Genomic DNA, 27,019 nt, shown 5'->3' on the forward strand with positions numbered 1-27,019 from the left:
CCCTTCTGAGTAATACCCCTCCCCACCTTCTCACTATATAGAAGGATCTGGCAACTTCTGTTTCAGTGTATCTGAAGAAGTGTGCATGCACACGAAAGCTCATACCAAGAACTAACTTAGTTGGTCTTTAAGGTGCTACTGGAAGGAATTTTTTTTTGTTTTGTCTTCAGGGGACGAAGCTGGAAATAATTCTGTCTGTGTGTCTCCCACCTTCCCCTTTCAATGACTCATCTTATTTTGTGGCCGGCTTTGGCTTTGGCTGACTGGAATAAAAACCTCCCGCTTCCCCCTAAGCAATATGGGAGGAAGTCAATGCACCGGCAAGCCCTCTATTGGGACAGGCGATTGGAAATATTTCCACAGCAGTCATGCTTAAAGGGAACCATCTCAGTTTCTGCCCTGTGCAAAAGGAAGGAAAGAACAGCAAAAGAACATGGCAGCTGGATCAGGCCAATGGCCCAGCATCTAGTACAGTATCCTGTTCTCACAGTGGCCAAGCAGATGTCTCAATGGGAAACCTGCAGAGTGTTGGTGCTGACCTTTAAAGCCCCAAACGGCCTCAGCCCCGTAGGCCTGAAGGAGCGTCTCCACCCCCATCACTCATCCCTCAGAGGTCCAGCTCTGAGGGAACCAGGCAAGAGGGCCTTCTCGGTAGTAGCGCCCTCCCTGTGGAATGCCCTCTAGTCAGATGTCAAGGAAATAAACAACTGCCTGACTTTCAGAATACATCTAAAAGGCATCTAAAAGTTTATATTATTTGATGGTTTATTAGCTGGGGCAACTCAGTCAGATGGGCAGGGAATAAATAATAAAATCATTAGTAGCATTAGCATTAATTAGTATTAGTAGTATGGTGCCTTCCCATAGTTCAAGCCATGCTTAATGCGGCTTACTACATGAAAAAGCACATAATTACACATATAACCCAAAGTCGTCATAAACAATAAATAAATCATAAAAAAACAACCCACAGCCAAATTGAACAAACTGAACACAAATTGTAGCGAGAACTAAAATAAAGATAGTATCAATAACAGCAACCCCTCACTAAACAATACCCCAGCCTCATTAAATCATTTTTGTCGTTGATTTCTCTTCTTGATGATATTTCAAGTTGTAAACTGCTTTGAGGTTTGTTTAGTTATACATTTCATGAAATAAATAGGTGAGTCCCGCTCTCCCACCCCCCAAAAATAAGAATCCTGTGAACTGTTGTTTGTTAAGGGTGCTGGGAATTGTAGCTTGGCGAGAGGATAGACTACAGTTCCCGGGACTGTTCGGAGGGGAGGGAAATGTGCTCCGAGCGAGCCTTGCATCTTTTAAATGTTCCTTCAACTTGTGGGTTGTCTGCAGCCTCAGCCGCCGTATCTTCAAGTGGCACACATGAAAAATGGGGGGGGGGGGGCTATTTCTGGTCCTGCCACTGATCTATAGCCCAGCCTTTGTTTTTTTTAATTGCTGTTGATTGCTGTTATTGATTCCTTGTTGAATCTCCAGGCTCCGAGAGAGACGTGGCTTTGATTCGGAAGCCGCTTGCGGGGAGAGCAGGGAAGAAATGAATTTCACCACCGACCATCCCACCCCTTCCCTCCCCAGGGGAAAACCACACGCGGAAGGGCTGCATTATCACTCACTCAGAGTGCCCGGGTGCCCCCTCCCAATCCCCATTGAAATGCAAATTCTGACTTTCTTGGAGACAAGGGAGACAGGCTCCGCTTTTCCATCACAAATAATTAGCGTTGATGGGGCCCGAAGAGGAAGGCGCTGCTTAATGTCTCTCCCCTGAGGGAGGGGCTCTTTTATGGCTTGCCTTAATCTCCCACCTTTTCCTCCAAGGGGCTCCTAGAGAAGCTTCTCTCTCCACCTCCTCACTGAAGCCCCACAACAACCCTGCAAGGTAGGTCAGGCGGAGAGATTGTGACAGGTCCTCTGGGGTCACCCAGTGAGTTTCAAAACCGAGTGCAGGATTTGAACCCCAGTCTCTCACAGATCACTGTCTGACACACTAACCACGCTGACTCGTTCCTTCCTTAATAATAATAATAATAAATAATAATAATAATAATAATAAATAATAATAATAATTTTATTATTTGAGTCCTGGCGGAGACTCTTGAGAGTCCCATGGACTGCAAGAAGATCCAACCTCTCCATTCTGAAGGAAATCAGCCCTGAGTGCTCACTGGAAGGACAGATCCTGAAGCTGAGGCTCCAATACTTTGGCCACCTGATGAGAAGAGAAGACTCCCTGGAAAAGACCCTGATGTTGGGAAAGATGGAGGGCACAAGGAGAAGGGGATGACAGAGGATGAGATGGCTGGACCGTGTTCTCGAAGTGACCAACATGAGTTTGATCAGACTGCGGGAAGCAGTGGAAGACAGGAGTGCCTGGCATGCTCTGGTCCAAGGGGTCACGAAGAGTCGGAAACGACTAAACAACAACCCCACCCATCTGACTGGGTGGCCCCAACCACTCTGGGTGGCTTCCAGCATATATAAAAACACAATAAAACACCAAACATTAAAAATTTCCCTGTACGGGGCTGCCTTCAGATGTCTTCTAAAAGTCAGATAAGTTCTTTATTTGACATCTGACGGGAGGGTGTTCCACAGGGCGGGGGCCACCACCGAGACGGCCCTCTGCCTGGTCCCCTGTAGCCTCACTTCTGGCAGGGAGGGAACCACTGGAAGGCCCTCAGAGCTGGACCTCAGTCTCCGGGCTGGACGATGGGGGTGGAGACGCTCTGAAGGATACTCCCTTGACCTTCCTCCCAGGCTCCTGGTTCCACTTAGGAATCACAAGAAACTAGGGAGATCCCTTCAGCTGGGCCAGGCCCAAGGGGGTGCGTCATACCCCAGCCTCCTGTCACCACAATGGCCAGCCACAAGCCCCCAAAGGGAAGTCCCCCCCCCAGGCACTGCAACAACCTTTCAATTCCCATGTTCCGAACCATGAGCAACAGAAAGAATTAAAGGTTTTTGTCTTATGACTATGATAAAAAAAGAGGGAACGCAGGGAGTAGCAAAAGGGTGGTGGTGGTAATAAAAACATCACGGAAAATGGGATGGGGAGTCGACAATATAAAAGAAAATGTCTTGAAATATGTATTCGATTCCCAGCAAGTGGAGTTCAGAGGGCCTTGGGCCTCCGAGCTCAAGGGAGAAGCGTTCACACGCACACGCAATTCCGTGGCCTCCTGTAACCCACAACAAGCACCTTGCATTCCCCCAGGGAGGGAGCTGTCTCCTTTGGAGAAGCCCTCAAAGCAAATTCTGGGCCGGGGGGAAGACTCGGAGACGCGCCCCGTTTGCCAAGCGCCGTCGCCGCCGCCTCGTTGCGCTTTGAACTCGCAGGAGGTGAGGCGGCTGATGCGAGGAGTCGCCGCGGCGGAGGGCGCTGTGATGGGGGGGGGGGGATTTACAGCTGGAGAGGAAAACTTGCCTTGACATGAAAGGGCCCCCTCCCCTCCCCACTAGACCGCGCATCTTGCTCTCTCTCACTCTTCGCAATTCAGAAAAGAAAAAAAGGCTGTCAGATGCTGCTGGAATCAGAATGATCCAAGCCTTTTTTTTAAAAAAGGAAGGAAGGTGGATCAAAACCTTTTGGGTGAGAAAAGGTTGTTTGCCTTCGTTCAGAACCATAGCTCAGGATTGTAAGGCCCTGAGTCAGCCCCAGGGGTGCCAACTTAAATAAAATATTGGGGGCCGAGGGGCAGGTGAGCCCTGCTCCACGGTATCGCTCACCTGATGTGGTCCACACACACCATGTGAATGGCCAGGCTCCCTAAAATATTTCATTGGGTGGGTGGGTGTGAAGGGATCTCAGCCTCTAGGGCAGGCATAGGCCAACTCGGCCCTCCAGATGTTTTGGGACTACAACTCCCATCATCCCTGAACACTGGTCCTGTTAGCTAGGGATGATGGGAGTTGTAGTCCCAAGACATCTGGAGGGCCGAGTTTGCCTATGCCTGCTCTAGGAGTTGGCTCCTGTGATCAGCTCTGATACTGGCTAGCTAGCTGGTAGATTAGGTAGAGAGAGAGACATAGGGAGAGAGCGTGATTAGATAAATAAGTAGATTGCTGGAGAGATAGGGAGGGAAATAGACAGGCAGAATAGAATTGTAGAGTTGGAGGAGACCCTGAGGGTCATCTAGTCCAACCCTCTGCAATGCATGATTATCATTATCATTATTATTTATTAAATTATAAACCGCTCTAGATAGATAGATCTTGGGCGGCTATATAGAGAAATGGACTCCTGCCAACCTAGCAGTTTGAAAGCACGTCAAAGTGCAAGTAGATAAATAGGTACCGCTCCGGCGGGAAGGTAAACGGCGTTTCCGTGCGCTGCTCTGGTTTGCCAGAAGCGGCTTAGTCCTGCTGGCCACATGGCCCAGAAGTTGTACACCAGCTCCCTCGGCCAGTAAAGCGAGATGAGCGCCGCAACCCCAGAGTTGGACACGACTGGACCTAATGGTCAGGGGTCCCTTTATAGAGAAATGGATCTGAGATATATCTAGGGGGGGGTGGACCTCAGAAAGCGACACAGACGTAGGTGGATCTGAGATAGATACCTGCTGAGTTCTGCTTAGGGTAAACAGAGGCAGAAGAGGGGGGAAGATGGCAGCGAGGGTCACTCCATAGAGTGGTTTTTGGTAGGATGGCAGGCAGGCAGAGGCTGAGCTTAGGCCTCCGCTGACTCTACTTCCCTGTGCGCTAACAGGCATAGTGACATGCCTTGGCGGGAGTGTGGCATAGTAGTTAGATCAGGACCCGGGAGACCGGTTTTTAAAACGCCAACTCACCATGTGGAATTTGGGGAGGGGTATCACTGTCTCTCCATCTGGCCTACCTCGTGGGGTTGGCATGAGGGTGAAATCAAAGGGGTTGGGGAGAGTGACCACATTCACTTGTATCGGAGAGGTCCACAGTCAATGCGCGTCCAGCCACAGTCTCTCAGCCTGGCCTAGCTAGCAGGAGAACAATGTAATAATAATAATAATAATAATAATTAATTTTATCATTTATACCCTGCCCATCTGTACAGCCCCTTGAGCTCCTGGGAGGGAAGGTGGGGTATAAATGTAATAATAATAAAATGATGATGATCAATAAGATTTGTTGTTGTTGTTGTTCCAGATTAAGGATGGTCCATTTAATGGGTGATGCTGGCTGCTGGGTCCTGCTTGGATATCTACTCCTGCCTTTCTCTGTTGTGGGTAAGTTCTGCTTGCCATCAGATGTGGTGAGGAACAGGACATTAAGCAGTATTTTTTTATAAAATTGGACAATTTCATTTCTCTTTCTCTTCCCACTGCCCTAAAATGCATTTATTAGATGTGGCATTCATTTGCACAATCAAGAACTGCTCTTGTAAGAGTCTGACTCTGTTTGTCACCTATTGATTTAATCGGGGCAGCTAAATGGAACTTACATTTCCAGGAGAAGACTATTTCCGAATGCCACCTGCATGGGGGGGGGGGGTGCTTCTGGAAGAAGTTCTGGATTTCTGGCAACAAGTAGGAAAGCTTTCCCCTCCCTCCAAATCTGGGATCTGTGGCCAGAAAGAAGAAGAAAGGGAAGCTGCTTCCTTCAGACATTGCTTGCCAGCTTCCTGTGAGCACCTAGACCCAGGGGTAGGCTAACTAAGGCCCGGGAGCCAGATCCGGCCCAATCACCTTCTCAATCCAGCCCAAGGACGGTCCGGGAATCAGCGTGTTTTTACATGAGTAGGATGTGTCCTTTTATTTAAAATGCATCTCTGAGTTATTTGTGGGGCATAGGAATTCGTTCATTCCCCCCCCCCAAAAAAATATAGTCCGGCCCTCCACAAGGTCTGAGGGACAGTGGACCGGCCCCCTGCTGAAAAAGGTTTCTGACCCCTGACCTAGACAGAACACTGTTGGTGGACTGCAATACATGCATCTTGCTCCTTCTGGTCTGTAAGACAAGAAAATAAGGAGTGGCAGCCAGGTCAGGCCAAATACCCTTAAGAACCTGGGGATAGAGATAGACTGCCTCTGGGCTTGGAGGCTCCATGAGAGCATGAGAAAAGCCTGGCTGCTGGGTCAGCGCAATGGTCCATCTTGCCCAGCCTCCGGCTCTCGCAGTGGGCAAGCAGGTGCCGGGCACAGGAGCCCAATCCTGTCCCATGGTTTGCAGCAACTGGGATTCAGAAGCTCGGCCACTCCAACTGTGAAGGCAGAGCAGAGCCGCCAATAGCCCTCTGCTACCTGAGTTTATCCCCTTCTCTTTTAAAGCCATCCCAGTTGGTGGTGGCCCTCGCCGCCTCCTGTGGCAGGGAGTTCCATAGTTGTGCCGTATGAAGAAGTTCTTTCTTTATCCATCCTGACTCTCCCAACATTCAGCTTTCGAGTTCCACTCTTAGAGAGAGGGAGAAAGGCTTTTCTCCACCCGCTCTCTCCCTGCCATGCACAATGCAACTCTCGGCTGCTTTCTTTCCTCTGCCTTGAATCTTCCAATGTTCGCCTTCATTGGATGTCCACGAGTTCTAAGGTTATGAGTTCTAGTTTCCTCTACGGCTGCTGTGCAGAATTTTATAAATTTCTATCTTATTGCCCCTTACTCACCTTTACTTTAAGCTAAAAAGCCCCAAACGCTGCAGAAGCCTTTCCTCCTAGGAGAGATCTTATATACCCTCTGACATTTCTCTGATGAAAACAGAATCGTACAATAGTAGAATCGTATGGTTGGAAGGGACCCGAGAGTCATCTAGTCCAACCCCCTGCAATGCAGGAATCTCAGCTAAAACATCCATATTATAATATGGATAACATATTATAATAATAATGATACCACAGACATCCTATTCGATATAACAATAATTTTATTATACCCTGCCCATCTGACTGGGCTGCCCCAGACACTCTGGGTGGCTCCCAACATATATAAAAACACAATGAAACATTAACCGTTAAAAAACTTCCCTCTGCAGGGCTGCCTTCAAGTTGTCTAGTTACATATCTCCTTGCCTTGTGGGTTGCATAACTCCAGACCCTCCAACATTTCTCCATTAAAAATAGGGACACTGGGACAGTCTGGTCCTAGTGTTATGAGTTCCAGTTTCCTCTGTCCACTTCCTCTACGCCATGCACAATTTTGTAAATTTCTATCAAGTCGCCTCTTACAAGCCTAATCCAAGGAGTCCCAAATGCTGCTGCAGCTTTTCCCTCCTAGGAGAGATCTTAGGGACAAGATCCTGCTTGGGAGCAGAAGCCTCAGCATGTCTGGGTTTGGGAAAACCTTGTAGTTGCAGGCAAGAATCTGGGATCTGTTTTCTGTCCCCTCCTAATCCCCCCCCTGCCCCCGCCCCCCCAACCCACTGTAAACAAACAAGCTGCAAACGACCTGCCAGCCATAAGCATCAAATAATGTACGGGTAATTAAGTATTAATGGTAACTGGAAGACAGGCATGAATAAGGAATGATGCACAGGAGAACAGGAAAAAAAGAATCTCAATTCCTCTGCCAAGTTGTGTCAGGCAGGGTGTTTCACCTCCCCCCACCCCCATTTCTGCCATTCTGTGGCTGCACAGATATCCAATATCTGGGCCAAAATTCTGACTTCCTGGTCTGACACTTATCCTCCCCACCCTAAAGACAACAGGGTTATGTTGTGATGCCTCTCTGAGCAGTGAGGACTTGGGGAAGGCGAGTAGCTCACAGCATCTCAGGGCAGCGCAGACGACAGTGAGCCAGATGAACGAAAGGAAATGCCCTCCAACATTTCTCCGATGAAAATAGGGACAGCAGTCACAAAATTAAAAGACTCCTGCTTCTCGGGAGAAAAGCAATGACAAACCTAGACAGCATCTTAAAAAGCAGAGACATCACCTTGCTGACAAAGGTCCGTATAGTTAAAGCTATGGTTTTCCCAGTCATGATGTATGGAAGTGACCATAAAGAAGGCTGATCGCCGAAGAATTGATGCTTTTGAATTCTGGTGCTGGAGGAGACTCTTGAGAGTCCCATGGACTGCAAGAAGATCAAACCGATCCATTCTGAAAGAAACCAGCCCTGAGTGCTCACTGGAAGGACAGATCATGAAGCTGAGGCTCCAGTACTTTGGCCACCTCATGAGAAGAGAAGACTCCCTGGAAAAGACCCTGATGTTGGGAAAGATGGAGGGCGCAAGGAGAAGGGGACGACAGAGGACAAGATGGTTGGACAGTGTTCTCGAAGCTACCAGCATGAGTTTGACCAAACTGCGGGAGGCAGTGGAAGACAGGAGTGCCTGGCATGCTCTGGTCCAAGGAGTTCACAAAGAGTAGGACACGACTAAACGACTAAACAACAACAACATTCTACATCAGGAAGCTTCTCCTGCACACGTAGACCTCGTGGGCACATCAACATTGGTCACCTTGAGCCAACTCCAAACTCTCCGCTGAACTTGCCTCACAGGGTTGTTGTGAAGGGAAAATGTGCGAAGGAAGGGATTGTGTGCAACACCTTCCACAGATAAATGGAAGGAAATAGGATATAGGATTTGAGCTGCCTTGAGTCCCTGTCAGGGGGAAAAACAGGATATTATAATAATAATAATAATAATAATAATAATAATAATAATAATAATAATAATAGGAGAAGAAACTGAGAATGATCGGGAACACGCTAGACAGAAAATCCTATTAAACTCAGTGGGACTTAGTTCTGAGTGAAAATGCTTAGGATCGCAGTGTAAGGCAGCCCAGTCTTGACCAAGTTACCTGGGAGTAAGCTCTACTGAATACAATGGGGCTTGCTTCTGAGTAGACAGGGCAAGGCTCCATTTGCAATAAAGGAATCAACACTCCCCATGTTTCCTAGGAAATGGCTGGCTGCGGAAGCATTGCAATTAAAGAATTTAAAGTGGATTGGTGACATTTTCTTCCAAAAATATAGAAAGGGCTTCGTATGCCAGCTTCACCGTTTCCTTCATTTAGTTCATTTTCTGTATAAACAGGACTCTGTTTCTGCACCTACACACAAACCACTTTTAATTGTCCTCCGAGACATGGAGGTAAAGGGAAACCGGGACATTCCGGGATCAAACCAGAAACCGGGATGGCTTCTGTAATTCCGGGACTGTCCCTGGAAAATTGGGGCACTTGGAGGGTAAGGAATGGTCTGGCTTGCCGAAAACCACATGGGTCTCTTTCAGCCTAACCTGCCTTGCTGTTGTGATTCCTGCAATGCAGGGGGTTGGACTAGATGACCCTCGGGGGTCCCTGCCAACTGCACAATTCTATGTTTCTATGATGCTGGATTAGATGAGCAGCAGAGCTCTTCTTGCATTCTCATAGAAGGCCAAACCACTTACTATGTTTTTGTTTATAAAAGTGTTTATATACAGCGCTCTCTCTCGCTCTCTCTCTCTCTCTCTCTCTCTCTCTCTCTCTCTCACACACACACACACACACACACACACACACACACACTGTTTACAGCAATAAAAACCCCACGCAATAAAACCATCAAAAAGTTAAGATCAGTTAACCACATTGCGGAATGACGCATCCTTAATTGCCATGGAGGAAACTTGCGGGAGATCTGGAGCCGTGCTAACCATTGCACGGCACAGCCCTCCCTTTCCTGGATGGGGCACCTAGCAGCCGAGTGTCAGGATGCGTGTGAGAATCCCTGGAGTGCAGTTAACTCAGCTTCCTAGCCTGGGCTTTGGAAAACAGGATACTGCCCTTCTTGCTTGTAGAAAGGGGGGGGGGGGGGCTGGATGGTCAACCAGAGAGCCAAGCTCTCTGGTTCATCTTGGCTTCAGGACTATCCATTCAATTTCCTTTTGTTTCTTCTCCTGCCTCTTTTTTAACTCCCTCCCCCCTTCCTGGCTACCCTCCCCCTCATCCTATAATTGGGTCCAGCTGGCTGCAGCAGAAAATCAATGCTCAGAAGGAGCCAGGGTGTCCGTCGCAGCCACGGAGATGATTAATTTCACCGGTTGCAAAGTCCACAGAGCGGTGCTTTTCACTGCTGCAAAAAATTCCCTTCTGTGACCAGTTAAGGCAGCCTTCTCTGGCCCTCTGTCCTCCAGGCGGTGTGGGGAATGCCTTTTCTTAGGAGTGTGAAAGCCAGCGTCCCTCCAGATTGATGGGGATGGACTGAGGATTAAATCTGCAAATTAAAATTTAAACCTCCTGTCCCACCTGGGTGGGAGAAATGAGAGAGCAGAATAATAGCACTGTTGAGCTGGAAAGGGACCCTGAGGATCATCTAGTCCAACCCTCTGCAATGCAGAAATATGCAGCTGTCCCATACAGGGACTGAACCTGCAACCTTGGCATTATCAGCATCATGCTCTAACCAAATGAGCAAGACAGGCTTTGAAGCCCTTTTAGCACAGTAAAAACATGTGTGCTTTTGCAGCTTGCTAGAAGCAAGGAATTAGACAATTGTGCCTTTTTAATCCTCTGTCTGTGGTCTACTCACCTTCGCTTCTCTGTCCCGGTTGCTAAGAATGCACCACACGTTTTAGTAATGAAAAGCAAAGAAGCTTTACTTACATTTCAATGCAGGCAGCAAATACATCAAAGTACCATGCAGGTGAAAATATCATTTTGTTACAAAATACCAAATTTCTTTTCTTTTCTTTTTTCTTTTTATTTATTTCCATTTAATAATATACGTTCACACCATTACAATCCACTTTACATCCCTGGCTCTTTAGAGTCTATCGACTTCCTTCCCTCCCTCCTCATGGCTTTCAAAATTAATCTTTATATCATTGCATTTGTACATTTTCCAATTCTAATTACACTCATTACAAAATTGTAAGCAATTAATATCACTAGCAGGGTTGTAATGAGAAATTTTCTACTTTTATATATTTATTTAAATTTTGAGTTCTTTTGTAATTTCCAAATTGGATTTCAAGAGGGAGTCCAAAGACCTATTGATTTTAGCTGACCTGTTCCAAGTATGACTTAGCTGGAGCCAGCAGGGTATAATTGTTAGGGCATTGGACTAGGAACTGGGAGAGCAGGGTTCGAATCCCCACTGTCCCATGAAGCTTGGGGTTAGGGTGGCCTGCCTCTCCCAGCCCAACCTACCTCTCCGGGCTGCTGTAGGGACTAGATGAGGACCAAGAGCTGGGAGAGAGCAGGGTTTGAATCCCCACTCAGCCACAAAGCCTGCAGGGTGACCTTGGGGACCAGTCACTGCCTCTCGCAGCCTCACCTTCCTTGCAGGTTTATTATTGGGAGCGGGAGAGAGAACGAGGCATGCCACCTTGCACTCCTCAGAGAAAAAAGCAGCACAAGAATGCCACAAAACAAACCCATATTTTCCTTGCAGGCTCCCAAGACAATGCGAAGGTGATCCACATCAACAAAGTCCACCACCAGCCTCTCCGGGTTGGCCTGGCGGAGCCCGTCGCCCTGCCCTGCCTCTACCTCCTGCAGCTGCCTGCTGCCCTGGGGCCCAACGCGCCTCCTGACCCCCCTCGGATCAAGTGGAGCAAGGTCCAGTCGGCCTCAGGGCAGCCGGAGGATGTCCCCATCCTGGTGGCCAAGGACAACGTGGTGAAGGTTTCCAAAGGCTACGAGGGGAGGGTCTCTCTGCCTGGGTACCCCTCCTGGCGCCACAATGCCACCCTGCTGCTCTCAGCCGCCCGAGCCAGCGACGCCGGGCTCTACCGCTGTGAGGTGGTGGCCGGGATCCACGATGAGCAGGACCTGGTGCCCCTGGAAGTCACAGGTGAGAAGCATCTGCAATAGTAGTGCATTCTTAAAAATAATAATAATACTTGTATTGAAAGAATTTCAATTATAAGGAAATAAAGTGATGCAAAGGGGGGGGGAGTGAGGGGGGAGAACAAATATAAGAAAAAGAGAGAAACAAGAATGCAAAGTAATATACTCCCACAGATTTTTATATAAATTGATATGCTGTTATTATCCTAATACCTATGCTAGATGTTAATACCCTACTACATTCTGTAAAAACTTATTCCAAATGTTGTCATATTTGTCCGAACAAAGTCTACGTCTGTAAGCAGTCCATTCATAAGTTGCAAGTGTTGTCATATTGTCAATCCATTGATTAAGCAGTATCCTATCTTTATTTTTCCAATTCATCAGTTTCAGTCTCTTGGTCACCATTAGGGTGCATAGAATCCATTTCCATTGTCCCATTGTTAATTTCCATACAACAGGTATATCGTCCAAATGAATATTCTCTGCTGAAAGATTTAACTTTTTCCAGTAGCAGCGGATTCTTAAGAGGGACTTTTGGTCCTGGTCTTGCTTGTTTGAAACGAGGCTGGTCTCTTCAGCGAACAGGGCCTTTTCAGTAGTGGCACCTCCACAGTTCCTCAAGGGGTCATGGACTAGTTGGATGCAGAATCATGGTGGGAGGAACCAGCTGGGGAACCCCCAAGGGAAGAAGGCTCAGAGCCCAGGGAGGGGTGGTGGGACAGCGATGAGTGGTCAGAGGGAGAAGAAGGAGAAGCCTGGGAGGAGGAGGAGGTGTCAGGAAGTGAAGAGGTAACAGGACTTAGTGAGTGGGGAGAGTCTGTGGCGGAGGGAAGTCCAGAATCAGAGGCAGAAGCTGAAGCAGGAGAAGAGGAGGGAGGCCAAGAGACAGAGATGGGTCAGGCTGGTGAAGAGTCACGGGTGTCTCCCCCTCCTGCTGCAACAAGCTCTCCTTCCCCCTCTGAATGAGGAGAGGCATGAAAAGAGAGGAGGAGAGGTTGGCTGCATGCAGGCCCAGTCTCTGATTGCTTGGGGAAAGTGCTGGAAAGGAGAGGACTTAGAGGGCTGTGGGGAGGCCGGGACCTTCAGTCTCGCCAACTGCTTCATGGGAGCAAGACCTACTGGGGATGAGCGCCTGTGCTGCTTAGGCCTGATGCTCAGCCAAGTCTGTGCAGATCATGTTTTTGCTAGCAAAGAGTTAACTCCAACTTGAAGAGTATGATTTACTGCTGGCTCTTGCTCTGCCTGCCTGCTAAAGGGTATTGAAACCAGCTCTTAGAAGGAAGTGAAAAATATAAAGCAAGCAATGCCACGAAGGTCCTCAGGATAGGTGCCTAGGAATTTTACACCCTCTTGTGCCCATTTCCTTGCCCGCCCAGGTGTGGTTTTCCACTACCGAGCTGCCAGCAACCGCTACGCGCTGACCTTCCCAGAGGCCCAGAAGGCATGCGAGGAGAACTCGGCCGTCATTGCTTCCCCTGACCACCTCCAAGTGGCCTTCGAGGATGGCTATGACAACTGCGACGCAGGGTGGCTCTCTGACCGCACCGTCAGGTACATGCAGAAGGCATCTGCCACTGTTCTCTGATTTATAAGGAGCAATCCTGATTTTCTGTCTCAATACTGCCCCCGGTTAATATGTCAATTTGTTCCCCAATTTGGGACAGCTTTAAAGGAGGGAAGGAATATAAAAATTCCCAGGTTGTCAGTAGCTACCTGTAGGTGGCTTCTACACTTTGGAGCTTGCTGGCTCTTGATATCATGCAGGCGCCTTTTTGCTTAAAACATTTTTCGTTAGGCAAGTCTGCCCAGATATCTCGACCGTTGATGTGCTTTAGTTTTTTGAGGGCTTTGTGTTTTTCTGATTGCGTCATTCTTTTTGTAAACCGCTTTGAGGTTGTTATTTTTTAACAGGAAAAAACCCAAGTGGTAGATCCATTGAATAAATAGGTCCATTAAATAAATGGATTAATAAATTAAAAATAAATAACAATAAACAAGGCAGCTACGTCACCTCCAGCATCAGAGGCAGTCTATCTTTGAATCCCTGTTCCTGGAAACGGCAAGAGGGGAGTTTCACTGCTGTTCTCACATCCTACTTATGGCCTTCCCAGTGGGACCCCTGGTTGGCCCCTGGGAGAAGAGCAAGCTGGACAAGGTGGGCCATTGATCTTCTCATTTTCTTACAGCAAGCTAATAAAGTGAGAAACAGTCTAATAAAGCTCTGGTTCTAAGACACAACCTTTCCAGACCTTCCAAGGGTCCCTATATTCCATGGACAGTCCTGGATTTAAAGAAGCTGTTTCGGTTTCTGATTTGATCCCGGAATGTCCCGCTTTTCCTTAGGACATCCCTATTTTCATCCGAGAAATGTTGGAGGGTCTGGAGTTATGCGACCCCCGAGCCAAGGAGATCAGTAAATCACAACCTTTAGAAAACATCTGAAGGCAGACCCTTTACAGTCATACCTCGGGTTACAGACGCTTCAGGTTGCTTTTTGGGGGGGGGGTTGCGGACGGCCAAAACCTGGAAGTACCGGAACGGGTTACTTCCGGGTTTCGGCGGTCGCACATGCGCAGAAGCGCTAAATCACAACCTGCGTGTGTGCAGATGCGGGTTGCGAACTTTGCAGGTTGCGAACTTGCATCCCACACGGATCATGTTCGCAACCCGAGCGTCCACTGTACAGTGGTACCTCAGGTTACATATGCTTCAGGTTACATACGCTTCAGGTTACAGACTCTGCTAATCCAGAAATAGTGCTTCAGGTTAAGAACTTTGCTTCAGGATAAGAACAGAAATTGTGCTCCGGCAGCATGGCAGCAGCTGGAGGCCCCATTAGCTAAAGTGGTGCTTCAGGTTAAGAACAGTTTCAGGTTAAAAATGGACCTCCAGAACGAATTAAGTATTTAACCCGAGGTACCACTGTATAAGGGACGCGGGTGGCGCTGTGGGTAAAACCTCAGTGCCTAGGACTTGCCGATCACATGGTCGGCGGTTCGAATCCCCGCGGCGGGGTGCGCTCCCGCTGCTCGGTCCCAGCGCCTGCCAACCTAGCAGTTCGAAAGCACCTCCGGGTGCAAGTAGATAAATAGGGACCGCTTACCAGCAGGAAGGTAAACGGCGTTCCGTGTGCTGCGCTGGCTCGCCAGATGCAGCTTCGTCACGCTGGCCACGTGACCCGGAAGTGTCTCCGGACAGCGCTGGCTCCCGGCCTATAGAGTGAGATGGACGCACAACCCTAGAGTCTGTCAAGACTGGCCCGTACAGGCAGGGGTACCTTTACCTTTACCACTGTATAGGGAATTTGTTTAACATTTAATGTTTTATTATGTTTTTATATATGTTGGAAGCCTCCAACATATTATGCCACCTATCTGACTGGGTTGCCCCAGCCACTCCTCACAAAAAGAAGAAGACGTAAAACCACAATACATCACAAATTAAAAACTTCCCTGAACAGGAAAATAGGATGCCCCTATTTTCATCGGAGAAACATTGGAGAGTCTGCCTTTCTTTTGTAGCTTCCAAGAGGGAGGCTGGGGGAAACCAATAGGGACCCTTTGCTGAGTAATTGTGATACGCGCTGATACCAAGGTGGGCTCCCTGTCCTGCCTCCCACCCCCATTTCCCTCTCCCCCTCCTCTCCCTGGGTTGCCCCCCTGCTCTGTTCTTCCACCCTCCCTTCAAAGGCATTCCAGCTGCTGGACCTCCATCCAACCAGCTCTTTTCCTTTGGCAAAGGATTCTGGGAGAATCCTGGCTTGCAGTGCTCCCCCTCTGTCTTCCCTCCCGTCCAACGCTCCCCCTGCTCCTTCCTGGCACAGGTACCCCATCACCCTCTCGAGGCCCGGCTGCTACGGGGATCGCAACACCCTCCCGGGAGTCCGGAGCTATGGGGAGCGGGACGCCGGGGAGGCCTACGATGTCTACTGCTACTCGAAGGAGCTTCGGGGTGAGTACGGCCCGTGCAAACGGGGCAGAGGGCGAAATAGACGCAGCCAGCACTTTTGGAAACAGAACCACAGCCGTCCTTTGAAATCCGGACCTCTCTGAATTTTGCAATGCAGTTTCTTGGTCAAGCAATGGGTGCAGAGCATTGTCGCCAAGCGAGTTCTCCCCGGAGCAAGCCCCATTGAAGTTAATGGACCTCTAAGATAACCATGCCCATTATGCCTGAAAACCATGAGGCCTAGAATCTTACTTTGGGTTGCTCCCAGCTAATCCTGCTCAGAGCAGTCGTGCTCATTGTTTTCAGTGGGTTGTCACCTTATTCATTTACCATTATTTCTTCTGTGCATTTATAACATACCTTTTCTCCTAGCAGCTCAAAGCGGCATGTGTAGATCTCTCGCCACAACAACAACCCAGTCAGGTAGGCCAGGCTGAGAGGCAGCGGCAGGCCCAAGGTCACCCAGTGAGCTTCAGGTGCTGAGTGGAGATTTGAACCTTGGCTTCTCCGTTACTCGTCTGACACTCTAACCACTAGGCCACCGCTGCCTCTTCAGTGCTAACTTCTGGCATCATGCAAGAGAAATAAATTTATGGGTCCAGGTTTCTCCTTCAAGAAGAAATGTGTGTGTGAGAGAGAGAGAAAGAGCGAGCCAAAGCATCAGCCTGGATAGCTCATCTGCTTAGACCATGGTGCTAATAACGCCAAGGTTGCAGGTTCAATCCCTGTATGGGACAGCTGCATATTCCTGCATTGCAGGGGGTTGGACTGGATGATCCTCAGGGTCCCTTCCAACTCTACAGCTCTATGATTATGCCAAATAACCTTCCTAAAGGGAAGCAGGCTATTCCTGGGATAGCTCAGTTGATAGATCATGTGACTCTTAAAATCAGGGTCCTGGGTTCAAGCCCCACATTGGGCGAAAGATTCTTGCATAACAATAATAATTCAAAAACAAGCATGCATGGAGTGGATAGATATTAGCTTTTAGCCATTTCTCGTAATGCCAGAACTCAGCTGAATGTTGGAAGGTTCAGGACAGACAGAAGAAAGGACTTCACAGCGTTAAACTGTGGAACTCCCTTCCACAGGGAGGTAGTGATGACCACCAACTTGGATGACTTTAAAATAGGATTGGACCCATTCATGAAGAATAGGGCTACGGATGGCTGCTCACCACGATCGCAGGCAGCAAAGTGCAGGAGAGGAGAGGCCTCTGGTGCTCGGATCCTGCAGCGGGGCATCTGTGAGAAGAGGATGCTGGACCCGATGGGCCCCCTTTGGGCCTGATCCAGCAGGTTTCTCTTACGTCCTCATCACAAGCAAGTATAGCAAGGGGAAGTAGCACCCCACAACTCCAGCCCCAGTGATTGCAATGCACACCCCAGACTTATCTGCAGATTCCACCTTCTGATTCACAGATGCTCCCAGTGTCCCTGTTTTCCAGGGACAGCCCCGGATTTACAGAAGCCGTCCCCATTCCTTATTTTATCCTGGAATGTCATGCTTTTCCTTAGGGTGTCCCTATTTTCATTGGAGAAATGTTGGAGGGTCTGGATTCACCACTACCCCTTAATCCAGCATTTGCCAAGAGGCCGTAACCTGCAGGCCCCTTTATCAAACACCGAAGCCCAGTTTTGCTCTGTTTTGGGACATTTTCTGCCTCTTGGATGTCAAGAAGAAAGGTTCCCAGACAGCCAAGCTGTGTTTCTGAAAACAGCCCGAGAAGATTTTAATCCTCAGCCTGTTTAGAAATAAAACACACACGCAAACCCGAGGGAGCGCTGATGGATCGTTGCCTGGGGTTGATCCTCAGTCACGATGAGCAGAAACGGCCCATTTCAACAGCCCGAGACAGCTTTGCTAATGAAATGAAAGGGACCATCAAAAAACCATTGCAGGCTTCTCCCGAGATCCCGGAGGGGGAATCGCAAGCAGGCATCGCTTTGATAAATCGGCCACGCTCGGGTTCCTCTTTGTCTCCGCCGGAGAAAGGGAACAATCGAACAAAAGGGTAACTTATCCTGTCTTGGCTTTGTTCCTTAAGTAATGATGGTTGTTTAAGAAACATAGGAACCTCGGAGTCTGGCAGAAGCCTCTCTGAAGCTCAGTCGAGGCCGAGGGTGAAGGCGGGGGTCACCCTGGACCCCCACCCTGGGCAACTTTGCTGCCAGCCAAAATGATCAAGGGGATGGAGCGACTCCGGAAAGGCGGCAGTGTTTGGGACTTTTAAGTTCCAAGAAAAAGCGAACGAGAGAGACAGGAGAGAAGTTTGTAAAATGATGAGTGAGGAGAGTAGATGAAGAAGAGCTTCTCTTCCCTCCCTCCCTCGTGGCCTGAAGAACTCGTGGGAACCCAATGAAGGTGAATATTGTGAGATTCCGGACAGATGAAAAGAAAGGACTTCTTCACGCAACACAGAGTTAAACTCTGGAACTCCCTGCCACAGGAAGCAGTCATGGCCACCAACCTGGATGGATTGGACCCATTAAGGGAGGAGAAAGCTGCCTCCATTAGCTGGGATTCCTGCATTGCTTCCCCACAGGCCCTGATAGCTGTAGCTTATGAGAAAGCTAGAGCAATAACCCACCAACAAATTTGGGATATGGAACTGCAATGCCACATGAGCAAGATGAATAAACACCCAGCAGTAAAAGATAATGGGAGAGGATTTACCCCAGCAAATCATTTATCAAAATTACAAATACCCAAATACAGTCATTTACCCTCGCTAGATTCAACGTGCTGCCATCTGCCTTATTGCAGGGCAGATTCGAGGATAAACCATACGTGGAACGAGTCTGCCCCTGCGGCTTGATGGAGGTGGAAACTGTCTCTCGCGTCTTGTTACGCTGCCGTTTCTACGGGGATATACGCTCGGTATTTATCACTCCTGTTATACAAAAATCTCCAAATGGGTCTGAACTTAGAATAGAATCATAGAATCATAGAGTTGGAATAGACCACAAGGGCCATGGAGTCCAACCCCCTGCCAAGCAGGAAACACCATCAGAGCACTCCTGACATATGGTTGTCAAGCCTCTGCTTAAAGACCTCCAAAGACGGAGACTCCACCACACTCCTTGGCAGCAAATTCCACTGTCAAACAGCTCTTACTGTCAGGAAGTTCTTCCTAATGTTTAGGTGGAATCTTCTTTCTTGTGGTTTGGATCCATTGCTCCGTGTCCGCTTCTCTGGAGCAGCAGAAAACTTCAATGTCTAAAACTCCTGGTAGAGGACAAGGAGATCACACTAAGGGTGGCCAAATTCTGTGCGACTGCCATAAAACTTAGGGAACAAGCTGTACTACCAAAATGATTAAGGTTTTAAATGACAATTTTAGGTTGTATTTTAGTGATCAAGATTTAATATATATTTTTAACTGCCGCTGTATTGTCTCTGTTATACCCAATTGCAATTCAATGTATTCCTGTTGTGTTTTATGATTTTCCTGCTATTGTAAGTGAGCCGGAACTGGTCTGTGACCGTAATAATAAAATTCATTCATTCCTGCATTGCAGAGGGATGGGCTAGATGACCCTTGTGGTCCCTTCCAACTCTACAAGTCTGTGATTCTATGATATAAGTGCATCAACTCAGACCGTTTAGTGTGGCAGCACTCGCACTTGTTGCCCATCAAGCAGGCGCCTTCCCTGTATTTTTTTGGGTGCCTGCTAAAAGCATTCTTGTTTGGACAAGTCTGCCCAGATGCTTTAGAAAATTGATGTGGACTTTAACCTGTCTGGGAATGTCAACTTTTTGTATGTTTTTTCTTCTTTTTCATCATCATCATCATTGTATTTCAAACTGATTTTTACTAAAGTTTTCACCACACACTCAAGTAATACCTAGGACAAATAGAATCGAAAAGACAAGAAAGAGAGGAAAGAGAGAAAGAGAACAAGAAAAGAAAGGAAAAAAGAGGAGGGGAGAAGAGAGAGAGAGAGAGAGAGAGAGAGAGAGAGAGAGAGAGAGAAGAAACACCAAAGACAAAAAGGGGCTGCTTCTGTTCTCCTCCTGCTACTTTACATTAGAAAAAGGACTCAGTTCAACTTCTCCAATTTCTGTTAAACCACATTTCTTTTTAGTCAAATAATAATAATAATAATAATAATAATAATTTATTATTTGTACCCCGCCCATCTAGCTGGGTTTCCCCAGCCACTCTGGGTGGCTTCCATAGAAACCAAAGATACAGTAAAATATCACAGATTAAAAACTTCCCTGAACAGGGCTGCCTTAAGATGTCTTCTGAATGTCAGGTAGTTATTTATCGCTTTGACATCTGATGGGAGGGCGTTCCACAGGGTGGGCGCCACTACCGAGAAGGCCGTCTGCCTGGTTCCCTGTAGCTTTGCTTCTCGCAATGAGGGAACCACCAGAAGGCCCTCGGAGCTGGACCTCAGCGTCCGGGCAGAATGATGGAGGTGTAGACGCTCCTTCAGGTATACAGAACTGAGGCCATTTAGGGCTTTAAAGGTCAGCACCAGCACTTTGAATTGTGCTCGGAAACGTCCTGGGAGCCAATGTAGGTCTTTCAAGACCGGTGTTATGTGGTCTCGGCGGCCGCTCCCAGTCACCAGTCTAGCTGCCGCATTCTGGATTAGTTGTAGTTTCTGATTCACCTTCAAAGGTAGCCCCACGTAGAGCGCATTGCAGTAGTCCAAGCGGGAGATAACTAGTGTCGCTGCATCACTCACTTCTTCTCCCAACAAAAAGTCCAAGAGGGAACCTCAAATTGTTGTTGTTAATAATAATAATTAGCTTTACCTCCACTAATTCCCATCATAATTCCTCTGCATTGTATAATAATAGTATGTCTCAAACTGTTTTCCTGATAACTTTATTGCTTTAAGTTTCTGCAAATCGCTTTGAGTGGTTGGTTTGAGGGGATTTGGGGGGCAATCAAGTGGTGTGTATACGAAATAGCAATGCAATTTGACCTTTTTTTCATCCCCTGCTTTCAGGAAAGGTGTTTTATGCCTCCAGCCCTGGACGGCTGACGTTTCAGACGGCTCAAAAGCACTGCCTGAGCCGAGGCGCCCGGCTGGCGACTGCAGGGCAGCTGTACCTCGCTTGGAGAGAAGGGCTGGACCAGTGCGACCCAGGATGGCTGGCCGACGGAAGCGTCCGCTACCCTATCCGGATCCCGCGGAAGAAGTGCGGAGGGGACGAGCCTGGCGTCCGGACAGTCTACCAGTTCTCAAACCGGACCGGCTTCCCAGATCCAGCTTCCAAGTTTGATGCCTACTGCTACAAAGGTTGGATCGATTGGTTGAGTTTAAGTTTTATGGCGCTTTTCCTGCAGCAAGCTGTGACCAAAGCAGCTTGTGGCAAACACTGAGAAAAATCAAAACACAGAGCAGTAGAAATGCAAATACTATATGTAAAATACAGCACAGAGGATTTGCTCTTTGTTGAACAACTCTGTCGTCATTTCGGCATTGTATAATTTCCCTCCTTTCAATGAAATGATGGTGCTTGAAGGATATTCAGGGCAGACGGAAGCTGGCCCTTGTCCACACACTTCTCACTCCCACAAGATGCAGCAGTGTCTGGGCTTAAACGATGGGGGTGGAGATGTTCCTTCAAGTATACAGGGCCGAGGCCATTTAGGGCTTTAAAGGTCAGCACCAACACTCTGAATTGTGCCCGGAAACGTACTGGGAGCCAATGTAGGTCTTTCAGGACCAGTGTTATGTGGTCCCGGCAGCCACTCTTAGTCACCAGTCTGGCTGCTGCCTTCTGGATTAGCTGCCATTTCCAAGTTACCTTCCAAGGTAGCCCCAGGTAGAGTGCATTGCAGTAGTCCAAGCAGGAGAATAACCAGGGCACTCACGACTCTGGCAAGACAGGGAGCAGGTATGCAGGGTCTCAGATGGAGCTGGTAAACAGCTGCCTTGGACACAGAATTGACCTGTGCCTCTATGGACAGCTGTGAGTTCCCCAGGCTGTGTACCTGCTCCTTTAGAGGCACAGTTACCCCATTCAGGAACAAGGAGTCCCCCACATCTGCCCACCCCCTGTCCCCCAGAAACAGAACTTCTGTCTTGCTGGGATTCAACCTCAATCTGTTGACCACCATCCATCCTTCAACCACCTCCAGACACTCACACAGGACCTTCACTGGTTCTGATTTAAAGGAGAGGTAGAGTTGGGTATCATCCACATATCAGTGAACCCCCAGGCCAAACTGCTCCCAGCGGAGTAATTTTATGAAAACCCTTTTGCTAGACAGGGGATGGGAGAAGGCAGAGACTTCCCGTACCGTACTTACGGAACCGCCTCTCCTGGTCTGCTCCGCAGAGGACCTTAAGGTCCATGAATAATCACAGTTTAGAGGTCCCGGGCCCTAAGGAAGTCAGACTATCCTCCACCAGGGCCAGGGCCTTTTCAGTGATGGCTCCAACCTGATGGAATGCTCTGTCCCATGAGACCAGGGCCCTGCAGGATTTAATGTCCTTCCGCAGGGCCTGTAAGACAGAACTATTCTGCCTGGCTTTCAATTTGAACCTGGCCTGATTTTTTGTTCCCCTTCCTTCACTCCCCCTCCCCTCCCCTTTTTGTGAAGATTCCCCGTTCTGGGATCCCACAGCTAATTCTCCCCTGGTCTCCTCGCTGGCCCAAATAGGACTAATTTAGCCAGCTAGCCCTGGTGATCATCTAATGTTTATTGGATGGATTTCCCCCCTAAATTGATTTTTGAATTCTGATTTTATTGTTATTTTTGTTTTATACCGTATTTTATGCTGTTTTTTGCAGCATCAATTAAGTGTTTTAAATTTGTTGTGAGCCGCCCTGAGCCCGGTTTCCTGAACCGGGAAGGGCAGGGTATAAATAAAAAATTATTTATTTTTATTTATTCCCACGCTCAAATCCTGTGTGCTGCAATGGGGTTGCCGGGCCCCGCCCGCAGCCCACCGTCTCCCCGCTCCCTGCAGCCACTCCTCTCTGAGGTGACACAATTTAAGGTGCAATCATTCCAGACGCACTTGGAGCTGGGAAGTGGTCAGGGGACGGTGGGATGCAATTTTCTTCTCGTCGGGCCAAGCGACTGCAGAAGTTGCCTTTGGCGATGCCGGCTGATTTATGAGCGCACCCTTGGCATGAGGCAGAGCATAAAATGGCATTTCCAAACTCCCTTCCTTTTAATAAAACAAAGTGCCTGTACTTGTATAGCAGCAGTATCGGGGGGAGCCAGCCGGGGCTGGAGGGGTGGGCAGGAGTGTGTGAGCGTCGTAAATCCAGGTCTTTCCTATTCTCAACGTCTCTCCTTGCCTGTACTCGCAGCTAATTAACAGGAGGCATAGAATCAGAATCGTAGAGTTGAAAGGGACCCCCAAGGGCCATCTAGTCCAACCCTCTGCAACGCAAGAATCAATTTGGAGAGGGAGAATTCTGCATGGCCTGGAGAAAGTGGAGAACTTTCCTCCCTCTCTCCTAACACTCAAACTCTTGGGCATCCACTGAAGCTGAATGTTGAAAGTTTCAGGGCAGATAAAAGGAAAGGTTTATTCACACAGTGCAGAGTTAGACTGTGGAACTCCCTCCCACTGAGGGCAGCAATGGCCACCAATTTGGATGGCTTTAAAAGAGGACTGGAGAAGCAGAGGGCTATTGATGGCTACTAGCCACAGTGGCCCGGCTCTGCCTCCACAACTGGAGGCCGGAATGCTTCAGAATATGAGTTTCTGGAACTGCAGGAAGGGCGAGTCTTGCTCTTGTGGTCGGATCCTGTTTGCTGGTTCCCCACAGGCATCTTGTTGGCCGCTGAGAGAAGAGGCCGCTGGATTAGATGGGCCAATGGCCTGGTCCAACAGGCTTTCCTTACATTCCTCTGTTCTCACACAAAACCTCCATGTTCAGGAACAATCTACCTGTTACCAGAGGGGTTCTGGGGTGGCTGTTGCCTCCATCCCTGCTTGTGGGCTTCCCATTGGAGTCTCTGATGGGCCACTGGTCTTGGGGCCTGACCCAGGACAGCAATTCTCTAAATGCCTCAGAGGGCAGGAGATTATGGCTAGGAAGATGGAACATTTTAAGGCTCTGGGAAAGTTAGAATGGAGTTTTCTTGAGCAGGAACTCAGGGGAACTGACTTCCCTTACATTTTTAAAATAAAGTATTATTATTTGTCGGGGGTGGGTGGGATGGATATACACCCAATACCTGATCCTAAAATCCATCTGTACTCAGTAAAGTTGTGCCCATTTCTAATCCATATGCAGTGGTACCGTGGTTTACCAACTAAATCTGTTCCGTAAGTCCGTTCTTAAACTGAGGCACACTTTCCCTAATGAGGCCTCCCGCCGCCGGTGCCCTTCCACCGTTCAGTTTCCGTTCTTAGACCGAAATAAAGTTCGCAAACTGGGACACTACTACTGGTTTTACGGAGTTCGTAAACCAAATAGTTCGTAAACAGGGCTGTTCTTAAACCAAGGTACCACTGTATTTTTCTGCTGAGTTCATTAATCACATCTTACATTTAGCCTCTGCCTGGGGGTTGGGGGTGGCACTGCACCTGGACCCACAACAAAAAAACAAACTTTGTGATGAGTTTCCCCACCTTTTTTCCAGAAAAAAAAAGCACTGCGTAAAGGTCAGCCTCAAACCCAAGCAGTCTTATACCTCTCTTCTTCTCCTTCCAGCTTGGCAGCCGCCCACAAAACCAGGCCCAGCCACACTGGGGGTCGACCACGGCCAGGTGACTCGGGAGCCCATGGATCAGGACTCTGAGGGGAGCCAGGATCCAGGCATTGAGAACGTCTTGGTGGAGCACGACTCCCACTTGCCGCTGCTGAATGAGCTTTTCCCCAAGGAGAACGACGACGCCGTCATGTCGGGAGACTCGAAAGAGCTCTCAAAGGATCCCTACGCTCCCTCGCAGAAGGCCGCCGTCCCGTTCTTGGAGGAAGACGAGCAGCTGCAGCTGGTGACGGCTTTCCCGGCTGGGTCTGTGGATCTGTGGGAGGAGAAGGCGGCACCAGCCCCAAAGGCAACCCCCTTGGATTTGGAAGGTCCCGCATCTACAAGACCATTCACCGTCTCCATCCCGGGTGGGGCGGACGGTGGACATCCGCTGGATACAGCTGACCAAATACCGGTTGATGAGATGAAGGAGCATGGCGAGATGACCGTTGGCAAAGAGTCGGCCAAAGCCGGTCAAACCATCACCAAGTCCCCTCCTCCGGAAGACTCTGACGATGGCTTACCACCTGAGGATGTTGCCCATCCAACCTCTCCAACTTGGCTGCATGGAACCGCAGAAGGGAGCAGCTCACTCAGCCCCCAGCCGCCGTTCCGGACCCACATCCCCAAGGGGCGTCCGACCTCAGCCCTCCCCCCGGTGCCTCACGGAGGCCACCCCTTTGGCACTGAGGCTCCGCCGGCTCCTGCTGGCCTCCCCGAATCTACCCGAAAGAGCATTTACTCCGGGCTGAACGGGCGCTACTTCCAGAGACGGCGAGAGGAAGAAGGAGACAGTGGCGGCAGCCAGCCGAGCATCAATGAGGGAGACGGCACCGCGGTGCCCATGACACTCTCTGTCCTGGCGCTGGCAGTGCGCACGATGGCAGACAACTCCATCGAGGCCACCGCGAGGGAGGCACCGAGCCCTGCCTCTGCTCTACGGGGCGGGGTAATCTACGCCTTCTCCAACGAAGTGGAAGGGAACGGTAAACGAATCTCCAGATCTGTTTTCATTTCAGTCAAACCCAGAGCTTGTGCTCTGAAGGTGCAATGAGTCACATTCGAGGTGACGTGTGCATGGTTCATCCTTGCCACCTCACAACAGCCCTGTGAGGAAGCTGCCCAGGGTGGCTGGGGCAACCCAGTCAGATAGGTGGGGTAAAAATCATCATCACGTACCCACGTACCTACGGGACTGCCTCTCCTTGCAAAGGACCTTAAGGTCCACAAATGACAACACTCTGGAGGTCCCAAGTCGCAAGGTGGTTAGATTGGTCTCAACTAGGGCCAGGGCCTTTTCAGTACTGGCCCCGACTTGGTGGACGGCTCTGTCACAAGAGACCAGGGCCCTGTGGGACTTGACATCTTTCCGCAGGGCCTGCAAGACAGAGCTGTTCCGCCTGGCCTTTGGTTTGGACTCAGTCTGACCCTTATGCTTCCCTCCCTTTACGGTCTTGATTTATCGGCTACTTTTAAAATGAGACTGCATTTTAAATTGCATTTTAACCTGTATTTTAAATTGGTCCCCCCCCCCTATTATGTTTTTACTGTAATTTTACTGGTGTTAGCTGCCCTGAGCCCGGCTCTGTCCGGGGAGGGCGGGGTATAAATAAAATTATTTATTATTATTATTATTATTATTATTATTATTATTATTATCCCTCAAGATTGCCCAGGGAGCTTCTGTGGCTGCGGGGGTCCTAGCCCGACCCCCTAGCTGCTATCCCACTCTGTCTCTCACCAGGTTATCTGCTCTCTGGGTCTGATCTACCCCAGGGGTAAACCTATGCAGCCTTGACCCCCAGGGCAGGAAGAACCTGTGATAATGCCAATGGATGCCTAAAATCCCCTTTCACCACAGCCCCTTTCTCCTGCAAAAGTGGGACCTGCAGGAGGGCAAAGGGCTCTTCTGCTGAGTCCTGGGGGATTTCCCGCTGGAGCAGTTGGTTGGCTGCTATGATAACAGGATGCTGGACTAGATGAGCTCCCTTTGGCCTGATCCGACGGCTGCAGGGCTCTTCTTGGTTTCTTATGATTCCTAAATGGAGCCTCCATGGGCAGAGCTGGTCTACCGCAGAGCAGTGGAGAACGAGGATGGATGAAGACTATTTGCTCTCACATCCTATTTGCGGGCTTCCCTTTGGGGCAACTGGTTGGCCACCATGAGGACAGGATGCTAGAAGTTGGAAGAACACTTTAGCTGAGATTCCTGCATGGATACGATATGATACAATAATCTTTATTGTCATTGTCCCATCCAGAACAACGAAATTGAAAGAATCTACATCAGATACTCAAAAACCAACAAGCCTGCTATCCCAGCCTGGTTAGCCCCCCCAAAAAACTCTGATATCCCATAATTAAATACAATATACTCCCACAGAGACTACCTTACACTGCGTTTGAAACCAAAATCGCATTTGGGTAGAAACTGTTTCTCAGGCGGCTAGTCCTAGTCTTTATAACCCTGTACCTTCTTCCAGAAGGCAGAAGCTGAAAGAGATCATTTCCGGGGTGACCCTCAAGGTCCCTTCCAACTCAACAATTCTATGATTCTACAGCTGGGTGGGCTATTGGCCTTATCTTGCCACTGCGTGGCTCTTCTGGCATCCTTAAACAAAACATTTGTGGCACTGCGCTAATTCATAGTAATTCAGGAAGACTGCTCATAATATAT

The 27,019-nt window shown here is 48.9% G+C and overlaps 1 protein-coding gene across 1 annotated transcript in view; it reads left to right on the forward strand.

The window, feature by feature from the left end:
* Positions 1 to 27,019, forward strand: part of NCAN (neurocan) — a 61,432-nt gene that overhangs the window by 14,738 nt on the left and 19,675 nt on the right. Inside the window, exons 2-7 of the mRNA XM_077921773.1 lie at positions 5,140 to 5,219; positions 11,308 to 11,709; positions 13,085 to 13,259; positions 15,532 to 15,659; positions 20,624 to 20,917; positions 24,303 to 25,328. Of these exons, the coding sequence (XP_077777899.1) occupies positions 5,147 to 5,219; positions 11,308 to 11,709; positions 13,085 to 13,259; positions 15,532 to 15,659; positions 20,624 to 20,917; positions 24,303 to 25,328 (2,098 nt within the window). The 5' untranslated portion in view covers positions 5,140 to 5,146. The remainder of the gene's footprint in view (positions 1 to 5,139; positions 5,220 to 11,307; positions 11,710 to 13,084; positions 13,260 to 15,531; positions 15,660 to 20,623; positions 20,918 to 24,302; positions 25,329 to 27,019) is intronic.

The sequence above is a fragment of the Podarcis muralis genome, chromosome 18 (assembly GCF_964188315.1).
Source record: "Podarcis muralis chromosome 18, rPodMur119.hap1.1, whole genome shotgun sequence".
Classification (NCBI taxonomy): Eukaryota; Metazoa; Chordata; class Lepidosauria; order Squamata; family Lacertidae; genus Podarcis; species Podarcis muralis.